The sequence below is a fragment of the Oncorhynchus mykiss genome, chromosome 11 (genome assembly GCF_013265735.2).
Source record: "Oncorhynchus mykiss isolate Arlee chromosome 11, USDA_OmykA_1.1, whole genome shotgun sequence".
Classification (NCBI taxonomy): Eukaryota; Metazoa; Chordata; class Actinopteri; order Salmoniformes; family Salmonidae; genus Oncorhynchus; species Oncorhynchus mykiss.
Window position 1 is genome coordinate 42,138,088 of NC_048575.1, and position 20,744 is coordinate 42,158,831.

The following is a 20,744-nucleotide window of genomic DNA, read 5'->3' on the forward strand; positions in this document are numbered from 1 at the left end:
CCAGACAGCCAGTCATTACCCATCTATTGGGAGGCCTGAGAGAGAGCAGTAAGTATGGGAGACGTACGGCTTTGCTAGAATGCGCCTGGATGTTCTCCGCGGGGTTAATACTACCGGGGTCCAGCGTCCAGCGCATCGAGCGTCTCTCCCCCAATGTGCTCGTGAGTAGAGTCAGGGGTTATTTGATGCTATTTTTACAAGAAACTGGTTCATTTGTCTTAAGTCATTACCGTCTATTACGGCTGGAAGTCTTGGGAAAAGGTGGGAAGCGGCAGGCGCTGGCATTCTGCCTAAAGAGAAATCAATGAAACAAATTAATCCTTTGCAGGCTGCGGTGACACAGTCATCCATCATTCATGGGCGCTTTTACCCAACGAATCAGGGAGCAGGGCAGGGGGAGAGAGAGAGGCCCAGGGGACGGGGCAGACAACCATGCAATGCCCAACACTGGGGCAACAGCGAGGAATCATCTTGCTCCAAGCTGAGCCTCCTAACACTACAGCCGACTGTCTGTCTACAGAGTGCAAAGCAGGGATAAATACAATTGGAAGAGCAACACCATGAACAGCCATGATTACACACAGTGTCACTCTCGCTCTCACACACCAGTATTTCCTCCCTCCCCCAGCTTGTTCTGGGCCTCCAGGTTGATGGGAAGACTGACAGGTGATCTTTATCATTTATTTACACTGGACATATAGCCCGCGTATTGGTAATTAATTCCTCAGACAGAGAGGGCAGAGGAGGGAGAGAGAGGGATCAGAAAGAGAGGGATAGAGGGAGAACGCGACCCCTACTGTGGGGGTGGGCATTGAAAACAGAGATTCCCCTCCAACCATCACATTGAGCACAACCTCACTATGTGGCGTTGCCTTGTTCCAATTCCATCGCATTCTGTTGGCATTGTTCGAATGACGACGCGTTCTGTCGGCATTGCAGACTCCCGCGGCTCGGGCCCCCAGCCCGACGAAAAGGGCCGCGTGTCGCCACCCACAGCCTCACTGAGACCACAACCACCCCCCCTCTGTTCACAAGTGAAAATGAGAACCACACCACCATACAAAGGTTAGATCCCCATGCACGTATCACCGCTAGGTCTGCGCCATCTTAGTACGCCTCAATTCAGCCACTTTAGAGAGCTCAGATCTATGCACATGATCGCGTCACATGACCCACACCAGGAATCGTCAATACCCTCATTGATACATGCAGTTCTATTCTATAGCAGCTTGCAATACCAGACAACAAAATCAATGCAAATACCCCCCCCCCCCCCCCACAAAAAAAAAATGAAACATTAAAATACAAGTGAATTGGATTGATTATTTTATTCGGACAATTCTTTTGCTTTCTCTGACTGTAATGCTACAGTTACACGTGATTAAAACTCAGGGTATCCCAGCACATCGTTGCATCAGCCTCCTGCGTTCCCGTATGGTCCGCCTGTGACATGCAATGGCGGCGCCGACGTTAACCTGTGGCGACTGCATGTGTTCTTAAAAAATGTCGCGAGTGGGTAGGACTGGGGATGGAGGTGGTAGGATCACTCCCTGGGAAAGCATAAATAAATCATGGGGAACCGCGGAACAAGCGGCATCATTACTTGCCTTGTCATCGTAATGGGGGCTGGCACTTACCTTAACCAGCCTCAAAGAGGAATACCAATAGCCTTTCTTTTTTTTTCACTGACACAGGTGGCAGGATTCTGTGGAGGAGCATTCTGGAAAATCAGAGAGAAACAGGGGAGGGAGGGAGGGAGGGAGGGAGGGAGGGAGGGAGGGAGGGAGGGAGGGAGGGAGGGAGGGCTAAAGAAATGGGGGGATATTGCAGGGGGAGGAGGATAGGATGCTACAACCTACACATCCTGTTTAAACACAGCGCTATATTTTCTCTCAACCTCCACATCACTGATCAAGAAAGGTTTACGATACTAACATCCAAGGGGTTCACTTCTCTTTTCCCTTTATTCATCTGCAAATACGCCAGAGCTTTGTAGAGCATTGCATTCAAATAGCGCTGTAAAGGCTTGCCTTCCTCGGAAGTTCATGCTCAGGGAGATTCCCACAACCTCTTCCAATACATACAACAGGTTTATGTTTGATTGATAAGTGCATTCTTACAACCTTTGAAGAGATAGATGTTTCAGGGGAGAAGTGTAGGAAGGGATAAGGAGAGGAAGGAGAGGAGGAGTTGCTGAAGAGGAACATGTTGTGGAATGTCTGCTGTTCAGGCCCAGAACCCATTTGTCACGGCTTGAATTCAGCTCGGACGCCTCATGTCAGCGGGGTCATCTGAGGTAAACTTGCCATGTGGTCTCTCACACACACACAGAATCCACATACATAAATTAAACGACTAGTAAAGGAAAGGCACTTGATCACGTACGTCCAAAACCTTTTTGCCCAGCGTAGCATAATACAGCTAGCTTCACCTTCGCTTCTGAATATGACAAATAGAACGTTGACAATCAAACACGAATGGCATCACAAATACACTTGGACTTGAGAATGTCATTATACATTATATACATATTCATAAAGCATTGATTCTGTTTCCGTTGGCCCTCAGAGCTGTGTGGGCTGCTGGATTGGAGGGATTAAGGTTAGCTGAGTGAGGTGGAGAGGAGAGCAGTGTGGCGTTAAAGGTTAGTACACCCTGTAAATATGTCCTCTGGTTCCAGGGCCAGGGCAGTGAGGACACAAGCACAGGCATGTTGATCATCTCTGACACAGGCATGATGATCATCTCTGACAGTAGATACCTTCAGCTACGGACACTGGCGAAGCTCATATATAGTCGTAAGGCCAAGACAGACCAACAGGAACGTCGGCCGTGCACCGCAGGTGCGCAGCGGTTGGACGTCACACCACCGCTGACAACAGTACACTGGCCGTGATTTTCGGATCATTTCCCAGCGATTCTACACGTTGAGTCGCCACCATTCTGTCGTCGCCCAGTAGGCGGTCCTCTGTGCACAGCCGAAATTCGTGTTGGTCTGTCTTGCCTTGAACCTACTGACACAGGCATAATAGCAACCCTTTACCTTGTAGACAAATGCATAGGGAGTATCTACCTAAGCTGGGAGTTTTGATAATCAGTATTTTCTTTGGCGTCATTATTAATACTTCTGAAGACTACATTATTCGGATGTCAACGGTCAAATAAATCCAGGTCGTGGCCGTTGTGTGAGCCGCACCTTGTGCGACGGGGCTGACGTCACGATGTCACGGCTGCTGCTGCGACTGAGCTTATATAAACAGAGACATTTGTTTTACACATGACAACCCTCTGTCGATTCTGACTGCGTGACAAGGTGATGCTCTTTATTCCAAAGGAGGGGGACTTGCCATGACGTTCCTTTCAGTCTGAGAGAGAAGGAAAAAAACAACACAGAGACATTGATGAGAGGGGAGAGAGCTGCTTTTAAGACACACTTTCAATGCAAGGCAAGCCAGATAAAATGACACAGTGGGTGGCTATCATTGGCCCTGTGTGCGTCACGCTGCCTTCTGATTGGCTACTTGACTTTGGCCATGCCCTGTACACAGTATCAAGATGATATTACGGATCTGATTCCAGAGAGAATTCAGGTGATACCAATACAATAAAGGTGTATTGTTGGTCAATTATTCCATCCTTGAATCGATAAGTGGTAGACTAGTGAGATGTCTCAGTGAATTGGTGAAAAGGGCCAGTGTAGCAGCAGTGGAACTTACATGGCATGATCAGTTTGCACAGTCGCTCACTCCCTGTTAGGAGGAAACACAATTAGTTCATTGTTGATGACGAGAACACACACACACACACACACAAACAAATGAACTTGTCGTATGGAAATTGCCATAAAGTAATAACATATGGTTTGGTTTAAAGTTACGTTTGGTTTTGAATGTAGATGTTTTCTTCAATGTGACCCCCCTGGCTTTCCACCAACAAAAGTATAAATAATTTCTCGGAAGAGTTTCATGGGGAGAGGGAACAACGGACTGATAAGGTCACAATCTGTCAGCTCGAGAATTAAAAATTAGCAGCCTTGTTGCTTTTCAGTGGGTGTGTACTGTATGAGGGCTGGGGTTGATATTTTAAGTTACTTGTAATAAGTATCTGATGCATCCTGAAGCAAAAATGATTTAACCCTTTTACCCAAACTGAAAGGTAAGGAGATATTCTCTGTTTAGTTCAACAGACGAGGTGCCACAGAGGTGTGTTCGTCATCATTCGGCAGGGACACCTGACATTGGTTTACTTCAGGGCAAAGGTCCTGAAGTAGCCATATCCAAAATCCAGCGTAGCTTTGATGGTCAATTTAAATAGTGGGCAATAGCTGTGGAATCATTTCATTTCACACACACTATGCACGCGTGCACACACACTCACTCACTAACGCGTCAACTCAATCGCACATAGATACACACACTCCGTTTCCAAATGAATGTGAAAATGTCTAAAAAAGAAAAGGGTATTTGTGGTCTTTTGTGATTTGCCCATGTGTTCTTCTACCAACCAGGTGCACTGAACAGTTCAAAGCACCTAACAAAGGCTATCGTGGCCAAAACATTCTCTATTTTGTTGCCTGAAAGCAATTACAGCACTTGGAAAGGGAATAGTGCCGACTCTCTTTCTTCGTTTTGATGATTCATCACTGGCCCAGCACTGGTTGCCACACTTATGGGTGTTCATATACACCTCTGATCATTTCACAAATGTTGCAGGCAATATATTTCTCTAATGATAACACCCCACACCCCACCCCATAAGATGTGAGTATACCGAAGCACCTGTGTGTGTGTGTGTGTGTGTGTGTGTGTGTGTGTGTGTGTGTGTGTGTGTGTGTGTGTGTGTGTGTGTGTGTGTGTGTGTGTGTGTGTGTGTGTGTGTGTGTGTGTGTGTGTGTGTGTGTGTGTATGTGTGTGTTTAAATACTGTCATGACATTATTATTATGATTCGGATTATTATTATTATTATTACACTTATCTGCATTCTTGATTCGTTCTAGCTGTGTAATTACAAGGGGATCCAATAATGTAATTTTCCATACAGTTTGTGGATGCACTTATATTTAACACATCTCATTTTCCTACTATTAATCAAATTAATTTGTTCAGGGATCATGCTTAAACCATAGCTTATGGCTCACATAACTGTCCACTATTCCCTGGTTTGTAAAACGAATGGCTACATGTAAATTAGTCTATGCAAGCATTTTATCATCAGAAGCAAGTCTTGTAAAAAAAAATATATGAGAAATGATCAAAAACGAGGTTGAGCTTGATTTATTTTTTTGTCTTGATGTAACATGTTATTCCCTGTCTAAACCTGCTCAGTCATGCCCTATTACAGCACGGTGGCGGTTCAGCCAGACAAAATTCTAATTAAGCGCCCACTGGGTGTGTTGGTTTAAGAAAAACATTATGGATACTTGAAGTGATGCCACTCATTTCACTACAAAATGATGCACAATGACGGGCAAGTTTACATTGGAAATGTATCTCGTGATTTAGTTCACCTCCCAGCTTCAGGATGGACAAATGAGACAAGCCACTTCTCCGGGCTCTGTGTCTTCCTTTCTCTCTTTACTCTAGTTTTAGTTTAATACTCCTTAAATGGTTATGTACGGGGTCGCAAATTTGCACGGGAGATAATCTTGTTCTGCCTTTTTTGTCCTTGGTCTATCTACAGTGTGTTTTCGGGTTAATGTGGCGATAGGATGAAAAGTAATCCGCGTGCAAAAATCTAAAAGCTCCTCTATCCTTGTAGAATTTCTCAAGAATTCCACCTTTGCCCTCCGGTTTCCCCGCAATAAATGACTTTAAGTGTGAAATGCCTTCATCCGCTGCATTTGGAACCTGTGTCCATGTTACCTCGGTCGCTGTAGATAGTTGTAGTTGAGAAAAGGAAAGACTGTTCAAGCACTATGCGGTAAAGGGATGTCCTCACATTATATGGAATGAGGTGATTTAAAAAGTCTCAAGACATTGAAACTATCACAATAGCCTCAGCGCTTGGCCATTGGTTGCATTAACTAGGATAATATGGTGTCTTCTCCCATTCAATGATACAATTATGATTTAAGTTGTTTTGCTAATTGTCTTCTTTGTTTGCCACCAAGATATTAGGCGTACCATATTAAGTCAGTGTAGGTGTTTTGATTTGGTCTCCTTGAATTGCGTGCTGAATTGCGTCATACCCTACTAAACTAGGCCTACCTTACACGTGATTTTCATCACTTATAACAATGTAATTTATGTAATTTATGTCAGGTTGCCCGTTTTTGCCGGGTTAACAATTCAGAAAAGGGTGTTACTTTGATGTCTCTACTGGTGCTTGCAGATGGGTTTTTGGTGAACTACAGAATTACAGTGTTTGCACTGTAAAACTATCAGGATTTTAGTGCTAATGGATTTATGATCTCGGTCTCTGAGACCATCCAAAGTAATTAGCACATGTGCTCTAAATAGATGATGGTTTTGTGAGCAATAAAGCCATTACCCATCGAGTAAACTGACAGTCCCTCTAACTAAACTCCAACCACAAGCTAATTGGAAAAGTCATTTCGGCCTTATTGTCTACAATTATAGCCTTGGCTTTCCCAGCCCGAAAATCCTAATGTGTGTTGCTTTATTCATCGTGGTGTATTCAGGCCCATGATTAAAACATTGAAGAAACAATTCCAAATGAACCTGTTAGCTACTTTGACAGTGTGAGATCGCGTTGGTCTGTCAATCTTGCATGTCACCAAGCAATAGTTGGGAGTTAGGCCTACGGTAAGAAATATTAAATATCATTTCTCACACGTTTCATGTATAGGCCTACGTGTAACAGGCATAAGCCTAAAAGTAGCCGAATAAACACGAAGGACAGGCGGTAGCCTAATAGGTCACATTTCTAGCGTGACTGAACTGCTTGTTGACTATCTCAGGTGATATACTTCCTCATATTTAGTTCTGAACGAAAGGTGTTCACGTTCATGATATAGCTTTGAGTTTATTGTAAAATCCTAGTCCTAATAGTTTACGTTTCAATTTATGAAAAGCATTTCCCTTTATTCCGTTCAACCATCATTTGCGTCAGATAATTTTGTCCAACGGCCTACGTTAAACGTGGCGATTTTAAGTAGCGAGGCTCTCAAATATTTTCCCTATTTCTCACGAATAGCTTTTCCATTAAGAGCGATTAGATTATGTCTATTGAAAGTTGCTGATCCATAGAGAAAATGGCAGCGGATAAAAGGCGATTTTCAAGTGACCTTCTCGTCCCTTTCACACCAATCTGAGCCCCGAATAGTTAGGGATCAGATTGGACAAAAGCCCCCTCCTCTTCTCTTTCAACTCGTAACGACTCAAAGTAGAGGGGCACGCAACAAAACCTCCAACTCACACATTAAAGTATAACGCACAGCTTGGGTCGACAGAGAAGCAGCAGCACTGGGCATCTTCATTTTTTCTTTTATGTAGCCAAATTCACAACGCAAAATGTATTTTTCCAAATAATCTGTACGTTTTGTTTAAAGTTGAGAGACATCTATAACAAAACTAGGATATTAGGCTACATAGAACACATCAAAACCAATCAAAATAGTACAATTATAAACGTGTTTCATTATTCCGGTCTAGCCTGTATACTTCCAGTGATAAGCTATGTGGAAAAGTTTTAAAAGGCGCAGAAGAAGTAATACTTCAGCCATCTGTCTTCAGATGTTTCTGTTATCTGTTTAAACATTGCTATGTTAATTTAAGTGTTAGTTATTTTATCAAATTAAATTATCATAAATCACTCAAGTACAGAGTTTTAGTGAAATGTAGTTGCACATGTAACGTAGGTTATTACGCATATTAATTGGTGTGCAATAATTGACAGCTCCCCTCATTTGTAGCCTTATTTAAAACACTGATGCAGGCCCCATGCACTTGGCACGTCTCTAATACCATTTTCTCATGGTTTTTTAGACTCATATTTTCTTGGTTGACATATAGGCTATATATCTTTGGAACAAAACACCGCAGCCTTTTCTTCATAAAAGTTGGTTCAGTTAGAGGCAGATTCTTAGGCGGGCGCGGGATGGGAACAGCGGAGATCGGATGTGTGTTGCCCTCTCTCGTCGTGAAGAAACATAATACTTGTTTTTACAGGAGGCATTTCGACTGAGGCCTCTGAAGCATCAGGTAAAGAAAGCAATGAATGCTCTCTGTCAGCTTGAACGGTGTGGTGACTCATGACTATATATTCACTGCACTGAAGCGTCTGCATAACCTAAACTAAATCCTTGAGGATTATATTATTAGCTATATTCCTGCAACGTTGTTAGGTGTTTTAAATGATCTGAAATGCTTATATATTTGCCTCTGTGTTCCCGGAGTAGGAGGCTTGGCTATCATGGCCTTTTATTGCTTTCACAACTGTTCCACAAGAGTTCATAAAGCTCGATTGACTGCTTGCAGAAGCGAAAAACATGTTTGTGGGGTGAAGTCGGTCTGCAGAATTCGATTTGTTTGTTATAAAAAACGGAGAGAGAGAAACCCCATCACTTGGAAATGAGCCTAATGTAGCCTATATTTAAAACAAATACAGTATATGAAGTCCACGTAGGCCTATTTATATGGACCTCAGCGCAGATGCTCAGAAAATGTATGTGTGTCCGGATGCATAGGCTACGTGTGCAAATATATTGCACTAAGAAAAGCATTTGGTATTTTTGGTAATAACATATAACATACCTCAATGTGTAACATAGAAATGAATGGTAGGCCTATAAATTCCTGTTATGGGGAACCTAAAAATTGCATTTATAGCATCAACTTATCATCTGAGACACGAGGGATTCGAAGTTGATTATAGTCTCACCAAACATGTATTTCATAGCCTATGCTTGTATCAATATCGCTCGATGTAAGTTGTATTTATGGCTCAATGATCTACTAAACAATAGGGCATTTGAGGTAAATCATTTCATTTACGTAAAACGTGCCTTTAAATTGACATACTTTCTTCTAATTTATCTAACATTGTGTGGTTGAAATTGTAACTGCAAACTTTGCAATGAAATAATGATAATTTGATGATCGTGAACCTCCTATATTTTCATATGACTAAGCAAAACAGCCGGAAAGTCTTCCAGGTACTATTCTCATGCCTAGCTAGTAGCCTACAACCCTGACCAGCTCGGTCGAACAACTGTCCTATAATCCGTTGACACTATCTCTGAGACAAACAGGCTGTTATCGATCATTTCATTATGTGATCAAACAACAAATAGCCATGCACAGGTGAGATGCTCACGACTTGGAAAGGGTTCCCTGAATTGTGGTAACAGCATCAACGATGCCAGTATATACTGGCGAAGACAGCTTAAAACGGAGAAACGGGTCCCTAAAAACCGGTTAGAATGTAAAGGAAAAGATTCAAAGTACTGCAGCTCAAAAGTTTCGCCCTGGAATGTAACAGTGGTTGTTTAGACAAATAGGCTAGATGCATGGGTCTGCATGGTCGTGTGGCGAGGCAAGAATGTATTCTTAGCATTTAAAGCTACTTGTGAATAGGTGAAACAGAAATTAATTGTGTACTTGCCTGGCTGGTGTTAGCCAAATTCAGTTACCGATGTTTTCCGTCCACCATAGCCTAATATTCGTCGCTGGGTGCTTCTTCTTTTAATGTCCTGCTGTCCACTTTCTCGTTTTTCTCACTGTTTTCGTGCTATAGCCTTATTTCCCTCTGCTCTTATTCGCTGCCCCCCCCCCCTCTTCCACTCTCTCTCTCTCCGTCCAACTCCCTTCCCAATCTGTATAGTAAAATCTTAATGATACACTTACAGAATATTCTTTGTCCGATTTAATCTTATTCGTTTCACCTTTTCAAAGAGCTGGAGACAAGACCGGGAGTCTCAGTGCAGTGTCTGAGACGGGGGACGGGAAGAGCTCTGCTGTTGAATAGGCTACTTAAAAACACCCATTTCTCCTATGCGTTTGCAAGGGGGGTACTTGCATAATAGCGCTCCATTATATCTCTTAATAGCTGACCATAGTCGGAAAGACAATAACAAATGTGTTCATAAACTATTCACTTCATTTGAAAATACTGAAAATACCCTTTCCTCTATTTAGTGTATGCTATTATGGATGCATGTCGACGCACCAGGCTTGTAGCCCCACTGAACACAGTTTTGATGACTTTGGTGACTATGTAGCCTACAGGTTTTTGTATCTGTTGTCATATTCACACTACCCGAGATTGTAAGTTTCATGTTAATGTTATCTGAGCTAAGTTACACTCCTTTCAAGTGATTTTTACCTTGAAGGACTTTGCTCAATCTAAAAAAAGAAGCAGCAGCTGTTGTGTTTGGAATCTTTTTCAGGAACACAGCACCTGTAAAAAAAATATGAATAAAAAAAAAGAAAGCAATTTTCAGGAGTTTACTTGTTTTTTAAAACAATTTTACAAGGTTGATAACAATAGATGTGCGTTATGCATTACTATGTGGTTGTAATTGTATACTGTACGCTAGATGGCAGACCGATCCAGACATTTTTTAGTTGGAAGCGCATGCAGGCTTCAGTATCAACACACAAAAAGCCGGAATCCCCGTGCAATTTTCAAACAGCTTCACATGATTTTGAGTTATTGTCATTATTAAGACATAATATGACACCCATTTAGTGATTGGGCAGGCCTTAAAACCACAACTGTTACAGAGTATTTCTTCTTAGTCGATGTGATTGTGAGATTCGTTGGCGCCATCGCACCCTTTCTGTCTATTCTAACACGACTTGTCTAGGCTACTATGCATCATTTCTTACATTGTCATTTTCCCTAATTTGACCCTGCAATTTTGGACCCCAATCATTTTTTTTTACAATGGAAATGTAACGTTGACGCGTGTACCACAGTATTACGCATCACCAAATGCTGTAGGCTGCATGTAGCCTATAATAAAATACATCATACATAAATAATTATATCTCACGCATTTATAATTAAGATAGCAGTCTCAAAACAAACCATTTCAAACTTTGGGGAATTCTATGCGAGTCCTTCTATGCGAGTCCCTTTCGCCGCGCACGTTTGTTTATTTCACGTGCGCAAAGCTTTGTCCCTTCTTTCACCCATCTTTTCGGCTATTCTATCCAGGGTTTCTTCCTGTTTTTGTGACAATAGACGGCCCGTAGGCTAATCAGGTTTCAAAGTAAATAGCAGCGCGAGGCGAGCTCAATGTAAATTGTGCTTGTCAGAGCCCCCAGTCGTAGGTAGCGAGGAACGAGGACTCTAACCAATGGAGAGAAAGAGGCTTGGCTAACCTTAGCCTCCCATTTTCCCTCTCCCCCCTCAATGCAGGGCTCTGGCCAGTCAGTCGCCTTTGATTATCAGTTGCCAGCAGCCTCTCTCTTGGCTCCTTGACACGAGCACCATATAAGGCGCAGCGATCTCCATAGAAACGTGTCAGTTTCAATAGTAGTGTCAAAGTTCACTATATACAGACATTCGCGAAGATCCCGGTTTCGGAAACATTGCTCTGCTGGTCTTCCCGTTTAAACGCATTCATTTTTGGGTCTCTCCGTCTTGCATATTCTATTAGTTGTTTTTTTTCCCTTCCTTATTTTTATCTCTTCGTGTTCGCTCCATTCCTGCTGGAGAGGTGAAACTACATGGGCACTACGGCGACGCGGTCTTTTTGCTGGACGAGATGAGGTTTATTTAAGAATATAGATGTAAAATCCTGCTCTTCAGTTTTTTCCTCCCCTCCAACAGCGAAGACGGGAGTAAGGAGCAAGGAAGAAAAGAGAAGGGAATTTATTTCTCGCAGCACTTTGGATCGCGTGTCTTTGAAAGATTTTATGTTCATTTCTACGTCCATGTGAATCGCTCCTGCCTCCTTTCTGGCTATTTTATACCAAACTGCATTTTTGTTACGTCTGGCTCGCTTTTTCTTCAAGATTGGGTACCTGAATGGCTAACTGCAATTTACCTTGGAACTGGCCTCCCGATACTTGCATATCCTGATCGGGTGCTTATTCTATCGTGTCCTTTATTTTGAATGTATTGATCGTGTTCTGCTCCCTTCTTTCTCATAGGAGATTGTTTGCTCCGATTTGACTTTGCACTGTCGTGTTTGAGATCTTTTTTCTCCCCTCGCTTTATAAATCCCAGCGATCAGTTCGCTTTATCGCACTTTTCGGGCCCGAGATATGGCAATGGTAGTTAGCGTCTGGCGAGATCCGCAGGAAGACGTGGTCGGAGGACCTCCAAGCGGCCCAAATCCAGCAACTCAGCCGGCGAGGGAGCAACAGCAGACGGCGTCGGCAGCCCCGCACACTCCGCAGACCCCTAGTCAGCCAGGACCCCCGTCAACACCTGGGACTGCTGGGGAAAAGGGGAGTCAGAATTCTGGTCCACAGCATATAGAATGTGTTGTTTGCGGAGACAAATCGAGCGGCAAGCACTATGGTCAGTTCACCTGCGAGGGATGCAAAAGTTTCTTCAAGAGGAGTGTCAGAAGGAACTTAACGTATACATGTCGTGCCAATAGGAACTGTCCCATTGACCAACACCACCGAAATCAGTGCCAATACTGTCGGCTGAAGAAATGTTTGAAAGTGGGAATGCGGCGGGAAGGTGAATATCTTTTTTTAATGCCACATATGATTACGCATACTGAGTTCCATAGACGAGTAGAGCTGCCATGTTGCATAAAGGTCATATACATTAGACATCCGTTGCACATCCATGTTTTTTCCAGGAATGTGCATGTACGCGTTTAGCCTATAGAGGGTAAAATGTAATGAAAGCAGCTACAAAATATAGGTTGTATAACAAAGCAGCTATTTACTTGACGGACGTTTTTGTGAACGTCAAAACTAAACATAACTATTTGCTATTTGCATTTAGTGTTTTATAGGTTTTTAATAGTGTGTGTGTGTGTGTGTGTGTGTGTGTGTGTGTGTGTGTGTGTGTGTGTGTGTGTGTGTGTGTGTGTGTGTGTAAAAGAGAACATGAAGTGCACTTCCTTACATGTGTAGTAGTGATACACAAGTGTTTGGTTTGTCTGTGCATTAAAACGAACAGACAACATAACCACATCGCCCTCCTGTTCCATATGCTTAGGCAGCTAGAGTAATACTGGAGAAGTTGTGCGGAGCACATTGTTTTGCCTCAAAATGTATGAGAGGCCGTAACTTTCCCTCTCTTTGGAGCACAAATGATAGCAATTCTCGTATTTTAAATAAACCCCCAAAATTACCATACATGTTATTTAATGTATCCTCAATAAATAAATGTAAAATATATATATAGACCAATTATACTTTTTCAAGCACATTGTTAAACAATTCTTCCTTGACCAAACTATTGCTATGCTAAGAAGGGGTTGACTCTTATTTGGTGTTGATATATTTAGGCTATGCCATTCTTCTTTAGTGCAGTATAACACAGGTGTAATGGGGAAAAATAGCTTTACGTTGATAAATACAGTAGTAAACTGACACATGGGCTGCATTGAATAATTAGATGCAGCATATACCTAAATTACACTATAGGCCTGTATTACTGCAATTTAGCAAATGGCAACACCCGTTATGTTCAATATTTAATATTTGTGTGTGTGTGTGTTTTAATCTAGATGCATGCATCGTCAATACAAATGTAAACAGTGCAACATTGAGCATGGTGATATTGAAAATGGTATCATTTATTTAAACAACACACAATCTTACACACTATATAATTTACAGTTTGAGATAGATTGGGATGGGAAACGTTACCCCCTTATTTTGAGAGCAGAAAACACTAGCTTGCCTTATGCTTCTCGGCATAGGTTGCACATACAACAATGTTCATCAGTTCTGGATGCACATTTCCTCTCCTTCTCTTTCTTTTTGTCAGCGGTTCAGCGAGGACGAATGCCTCCAACCCAACCGAACCCAGGTCAGTACGCGCTGACGAACGGGGACCCTCTGAACGGCCATTGCTATCTCTCCGGATACATCTCCTTATTGCTTCGGGCCGAACCATACCCGACGTCCCGATATGGAAGCCAGTGCATGCAGCCCAACAATATCATGGGTATCGAGAACATCTGCGAGCTGGCCGCTCGCTTGCTCTTCAGCGCTGTGGAATGGGCTAGGAACATCCCTTTCTTTCCCGATCTGCAGATCACCGACCAGGTGTCCCTTCTCAGGCTGACGTGGAGCGAGCTGTTTGTGCTAAACGCAGCTCAGTGCTCCATGCCTTTGCATGTGGCCCCTCTGCTTGCCGCGGCAGGCCTCCACGCTTCTCCAATGTCTGCGGACCGAGTCGTGGCTTTCATGGATCACATTCGAATCTTCCAGGAGCAGGTTGAGAAGCTCAAGGCCCTCCACGTTGATTCGGCAGAGTACAGCTGCATCAAGGCAATAGTACTCTTCACATCAGGTGAGTGTTTACCATGCCACTATGTTAAGGCCTTGTCTTATAGGCAGGCAGTGAAGGGGAAGACTGGGTGAAAATCAGACTAGAGGCCATGGCTGTCTAGTGCAGGCTACTCCATTATGTTTTGTAAATAACATGCTGCATATATTCACATTTATACATTTTGTGTGTTAACCAAAGCGAAAGAGAAGTAAACAAACCGACCCACAGACAGCGTCTAATGTAATATTTTCAAAAACGTCATTTAAATGTGTATTTTACCTCATATTAAAAGATTGAAAGCCAATATAATATTTAATTACTGTTGAAAACATATGAAGCATTATATTTTTTATAAATCCGGATAACTATAGATATTTGTTTTGGTCTATGTCCCAGGCGTATTGTTTTATTACATTATATCCGCAAAGAAAAGCACAATTTGAGTATGACACTTCATGTAGGCTTTTAATGTTGTGACGCATGTTTTTCATGTTTTGCGCGCACAAACACGTGTTATTTTAAAACAGGAAATGATCCCTAGCTGCCTGATCAAAGAAAATGATGAAATAGCCTAAAATGTCATTGTATTACATTGCTCGAGATTGATATGGGAATGTGGGCTATTTTGTTTACTGATATTTCCTCTCACAATTAATGTCTTAAACTATTAGTATCCCACATTTTGAAAAGTAGTCTACACAGGGCAGCTCATTACTATCTATCTGGCTGAGGCAAGTTTACCATTGGTGTCGCGCGTAATAATAGGCCTATAGATATTTAAAGTTTGACTGTGGACACTTGCTCTCATTACCATTTGCAAGTACTGCGTAAGGATAGTGGAGAGTAGGCCTAGTGGATAAAAAAAGCCCAACTCGACCGTGGCTCAAAATAGCTATCATGTGGCTATTTAAAAGTTATCAAATTCTTATTAAATTGCCTTATTTCAATCAATACATTTCACATTTACGCACAATTTCGCTAATGATTGTGTTTTGTAATTTAAGGAAATTTATATATTTTTAATAAACACATTTTCACTCGCGAGATCCTAAAAAAAAAATACTATGCTTAGTGACATCCCCTATAGCCTACTTTAGCCTAAAGTAACCTAGTATTAGCATCTTACTTAATAGTTTTTTTTTAGATTAGGTCTATATTAAACATATCCACACTACTTTAAATACTCAAATACATTCATTGCATATTATATTAGGCATATATTATATTACATGATATGTAGGTAACATATGATGTTATGCATTTTGTAATTATTTTGAAAAAATGATGTGGATAAACAGACTGAGGTTGAGTGTTCAGTGAACTTGTTTTGATTGGTGGCCAAAGGGGGATTCAAAGGAAGTGTTTTATTCAATGTAATTAAACCTACCCCAGTCCTCTAGTTTGCCCTCCTCAGTGACATGGGAACCTTTACCACTGCTGTATCTGTTCACGAGGACTTTTCCTGGATTTTGGGATAGTTTATGGCATTTCTGTCCTTAGCATCGAAACTTTGAGTTCTCGTTTGAGTCATCATTGCAAAATAACATTTAAAGACAAACATATATTTACGTGCATATTAAATGATCAATCAAGCCAATCTGGTCTACCTATAGACTACCTTTGCTATTGCAAACTTATATATATATATTTTTTTATATTTTGTATTAGTCATCAACCTAACATTATGACATTGAGGGCCTAGTGCCAAGTTGTTGTTACATTATGAGATAAAATCTAACATAAAATAGCCTACAACTGAATAGTTAGTTGTTTAAGATGACTAGCTAGCTTTAACTTGGATTTTTGTCCATTTTAGAAAGAGACAACATGTAGGGCCAATGATATATGTAGCAAACTATTGTAGTCCAGGTTTACAGTGTTGTACACTGTAATTGGGTTACTTTTAGCTATTTTCAAACAGGAAACTCATAGGCGTTAGCCTAGTTTAGGTGATTGTCTTCTTATCGTTCCTATTATGTCCAGTTTATCTATTGCGTCTTCATAATTAATTACATGTTTCTATCTGTGTTCAGATACTTAAATGTGAATCTAGAAAATATGTATTTTATGTTTTTTTCAGTGTTAGTTCTATGTTTGGTGTACTATAGAGTGCCCTTTCGCGAGCTTTCTTTTTCTGTTGACTCATGCGTTCACTGCTGGGCAGTCGCCGAAATGCTTTGAACTTAGTCATTGCGTTGCGTTTCACAAGTTTATATTTGCAAGAGGTTTTGAAATGTAATTAATTTCTCCCCGATTAAATGTTTTATTTATTGAATAGTGACACTCAAAAAGTAATGCAAACCGATTTGCATAGGCTACATGGGGTTGTGCCGCCTATAAGTTCATACATAGTAAATCAACCCGAGATCTCCGAGTTGCCCCCACGCAGTCAGTGAGTTCATAAGGTTATTGTGTCTGGCCGTAGTGAGTTATAGCCCTGAGAAATCAAGATTAGGCTTAAAAGCCTCTCGGATAGCATTGTCCGATGTTTAATGTATTAGAGCTGGAGAATTGAGGCTATCTCTCCTGTGCACTTGCAACAAAGCATAACGGTCCATATGCCAGTATGCTTGGCCTTTCACAACCGTTTACTGCAGATTTTTAACCACAGCAGTGAGCCTATGCTATGGCGACAAACAGTTTAGTTTGTACTATTCGCAAACATATCTTAAGACATTAACATTGAGTGTATTTCTCTATTTAGGCCTATGCAGACTGCAATCCACAACCCCCGACTGTGTACAAAACACATTTCGCATGTGTTGCTGTGCTGGTTCCTTTTCGTATTTTTACGTGTTTTTTGCGTGACTATTGACTTCACCCCGCTAATAAATTTGATTGCTTCCAGCGGCCTTTCCTAAGCTACATTGAAAAGCAGGCCAAGCATGGTCTATCAAGTAAAGAGCGGAAAAATGTCTTAACAGCTTATTGAGAGTAGACTAATTAGGTCATATACAGCCATTGCAATTTCAACGTAATCAATGTATTTTATACATTTGTATAGAATTGAGTCCCCTGAGTCAGAAAGCATGAGTGGGCCTATACATTTCCCTCTGCTTCCTCCATTGGAAATGTTATAGGCTTATACTGCACACCATTTTCCATCCCAGTTAGCGGCATATTCTTTGTTTTGATTGGTTTATGAACGTGTAGAGGTATCTGCCGCTGTGTGGTGCGTTCCCCACTTGAACATATCGCCCTTGTTTATTCTATATGACAGTCCCTCTTACTCAATGTGATGTAGCATGTTTGGGCAGTGTGTTTGTTTATTTCACTTTGTCAATAACACGTAACGCTGATGTTGAATGATAACCAGAGTGCTTTTGTGTTTCTCTTTTTTGCCTGCACAGACGCCTGCGGCCTGTCAGATGCGGCTCACATCGAAAGCCTGCAGGAGAAGTCTCAGTGCGCCCTGGAGGAATACGTGAGGAGCCAGTACCCTAACCAGCCCAGCCGCTTTGGCAAGCTCTTGCTGCGGCTGCCCTCTCTCCGCACCGTCTCCTCATCGGTAATTGAGCAGCTGTTCTTCGTCCGCTTGGTAGGTAAAACTCCTATTGAAACCCTCATCAGGGATATGCTATTATCCGGGAGCAGCTTCAACTGGCCTTACATGTCCATCCAATGATCCGAATGAGAGTGACAAAAAGAGAGAAAAAGGACCAAAATTCAGCATCCCGTACAAGAAGACTATATATAGGACCTTTTTGAACACATTGGAAGACATGACATGCTTTTTTTTGTCTTCTGGGACTAAGATCTGAGATGGAATACGTTATGTACAGAAAATATGGAACTGGACTTACACCTGTGTAAATCCACTCTCGTCTTCAAGAACAGTACTCTTCATTTTGTAAAATACTAGTCTTTATTTTCCTTTTTTGTAAAAAAAATAATAATTAAAAAAACATACAAATAAAATGAAAAACATCATATGCGCAGTAAGAAAAAAAAGAATCAAGATTTAGCGGGAAAATAATGTTTCCAAGCAATTATAAGAAATGTCCTGTGTCTATGTACCTGTCTGTTTTGTATTTTTTCTGGTTCTAAACCAGCTTTTCTGTGATTCTATACTAATAATTTTTGATATAACCTTTTGCTTCTTATAATGAGTGCGATATATGTTGTCGAAGCTATGTTCTCCAAGAATTAAAATTGAAGTGAGAATTTAAAACAGAAAAATAAAGAAATTTAGACAAATAAGAAACAAGTCTAATCGCTATGACAATATCACTACTGATGGTTGAACTATGGACCTGCAACTGCAGCATACTGACCTCGTGGACATTTTGAGGAGAGGACATCTGTGGCACCTTTTTCCTGGTCATGAGTGTGTGTGGAGTCGATCATCAGTCAAAGAGGAGAGACATGAAAATCAAAAGCACTTTTAATATATCGTTTCAAATACATTTTGTTTGTTTCGTCTTGAAATTTTCATTGTTTCTTGAATTTTATTGGTTGTTGCCTTCAATTTGCTTACTCCATGATGCAGCTTTTGCAGAAGGGTCGGTTGATGAAGTTGTGTGATGGTGACTGTACTATTAAAAAAGAAATAGGCAACAATGTCTCACTCTCAAGAATGTTCATCTGAAGCTCAAGATGCGCGCTCGCGCTTATTGTGTGGGATAGCATAATGCCAAACCAAATAAGGTGGTCCTCTTTTTTTCTTTACGTCACTCTTCATACACAGGTGTAGGCTACACAATATGTTTGCCTTGTACATGCGTTCTCCAGTTTTGTCTTGCACAATTACACAAACATTCAAATGCATTATTGTCATTTTGCTTCAAGTATGGCTTATTCTTCAATGGGGGGGAGCGATGGAGAAAGATGACGTGAACATAGAACATGCGTTATTTAGATTGGTTGGCTGGTGTGTTCATTGCATAGCTCGCTGTATGTTACTGTTTCATGCACTCACTCACGACTGGGTATGAACACAAAGAAGCACATGTTATGTGCCGAATTAGACGGTAGTGACGCTGCTCGCTGTCTGTGAGCGCGTTAATGACTGGTTCATATTTTCTCAGACAGCAATGAAAGCAGGCGCGCCACCGAGGCTTCTCTAAACTGCCTCCTGTGGCTTAATCAAGGTGATTCTCAATTCACCTCTCACTGCAGAAACGAAACATATGCATTCGCCCCTTTAAAAATATACGCTTGGAAGTATTGTTTCAATATTGAAACGCATCTTAGCTAGGGATTACGCTAGCTGCAAAACAGATGTAAAATGCGTGATCAATTTGGAAAATGTATTTTACAGCATGCAAGCCAGTCGATAGGAAGGAACATCGAATGCGATGCATTGTAATGGAAAATAGAGAGTGAATGAGACAGCGATAAACAAAAGTGCACAGGGGCAGAGACAAATGGGAGAGGAAATGTGCAGAGGCAAAGCAGTGTGTTTGTGGCCTAGGCTTGAATATAGCCGACACTTAGAATATCATGAATAGATCGACGAAGTCCTCAAGGTGTTGGATTCTGATTTTCGACTGCACGGTACTCTGTGGAGTAGCTTCATGTAGAGGCTGCATGTCTCTTGCGTACCATTGTCTCCTTACCCTTTAAAAAAATGTTTTTGAGAGGAGACCTCTAAGCGTACAGGATGAATCCAGTATAATTTCCATATACTCTACTGCACATAATGTAGCTATTAGACTCAAATAGGAACATATTGGAATATGCCTATGATGGGAGAAATAAAACAATGGGCCTTGTAGCCCTAGCCTCGCAGTTGAGCTTGGGATAGTAAGTAGCATGATGAAAGCTGCGTGAGGATGGATCTGAACTAAGACTGCCACAGTAGCCTGTAATGTCTTTGATTTGATTTATATCTCCATGTTGGGGCTGGGGGAGGGGTGTGTGTATCATGACAGTGGTTGATTTGAGTGTATGTTCCCTGATTCATTAGATTAGATTAGATACCAGTAACTTATTGTTCCTTAACCAGATGTTGTGACATTTCCTAGGCCTAAATGTACCTGTCGTAATAGTTTTTTTAAAATTTGTATTCTTACCCCTTGCAACATTTTAGAAGGCTAATCCTAGTTCTCATGGCCTCATCGGGTAAAAATATGAGCAGGCCTTATTGATCCCAGTCGAACTGTGGTCATGATTGAAGCGGTGTTCAGGCTCTACACTTTCTACAAATATTTCAACACGGTATTTCTTAATACCAAGGTAACCCTTTAATATGCCATGTCCTTAATGTGTAATTATATGGCTACGGGCAGTTGGCCGGTTTGCAGGTCGAAGTTGGAGGATGAGGTCTTGTAGTATTGCTTTGAATTAATACGTTTAAACACTGCTTTTAACATATCATAGTCAAGCAGTTTACAGATGACCCATTTTCTCTTATAAGAAAAAGAAA

At 41.5% G+C, this 20,744-nt stretch overlaps 1 protein-coding gene and 1 long non-coding RNA gene across 4 annotated transcripts; one reads left to right on the forward strand and one right to left on the reverse strand.

Moving 5' to 3' along the window:
* Positions 1–1,313: 1,313 nt before the first annotated feature.
* LOC110535710 lies at positions 1,314–11,209 on the reverse strand. The gene is made up of 5 exons (XR_005034633.1): positions 10,994–11,209; positions 10,286–10,360; positions 3,717–3,749; positions 1,638–3,365; positions 1,314–1,550 (listed from the first exon to the last, which is right to left on the reverse strand). It is a non-coding gene; the product is annotated as an uncharacterized LOC110535710 (long non-coding RNA).
* Positions 7,913–18,939, forward strand: LOC110535709 (nuclear receptor subfamily 2 group F member 1-A). Of its 3 annotated transcripts, none has more exons than XM_036935489.1 (3): positions 7,913–8,163; positions 13,871–14,398; positions 17,728–18,065. In XM_036935489.1, the coding sequence occupies exons 2-3, from the start codon at positions 13,888–13,890 to the stop codon at positions 18,000–18,002; spliced, it is 786 nt and encodes a 261-aa protein (XP_036791384.1). In that variant the 5' UTR covers positions 7,913–8,163; positions 13,871–13,887; the 3' UTR covers positions 18,003–18,065. The 3 variants fall into 3 exon arrangements, with proteins under 3 accessions (XP_036791384.1, XP_021476575.1, XP_021476574.1); XM_021620900.2 differs by lacking the exon at positions 7,913–8,163 and adding an exon at positions 11,407–12,604 and having other exon boundaries at positions 13,874–14,398; XM_021620899.2 differs by lacking the exon at positions 7,913–8,163 and adding an exon at positions 11,411–12,604 and having other exon boundaries at positions 17,728–18,939.
* The last annotated feature ends 1,805 nt before the right edge of the window (positions 18,940–20,744 follow it).

Bases quoted from the DNA above. Each gene is read 5' to 3' on its own strand.
- LOC110535709 (XM_021620899.2), top strand. From the start codon at position 12,178: ATGGCAATGGTAGTTAGCGTCTGGCGAGATCCGCAGGAAGACGTGGTC. The intron at 12,605-13,870 runs GTGAATATCTTT...TCTTTTTGTCAG, and splicing joins AGTGGGAATGCGGCGGGAAG to CGGTTCAGCGAGGACGAATG. The intron at 14,399-17,727 runs GTGAGTGTTTAC...TTGCCTGCACAG, and splicing joins AATAGTACTCTTCACATCAG to ACGCCTGCGGCCTGTCAGAT.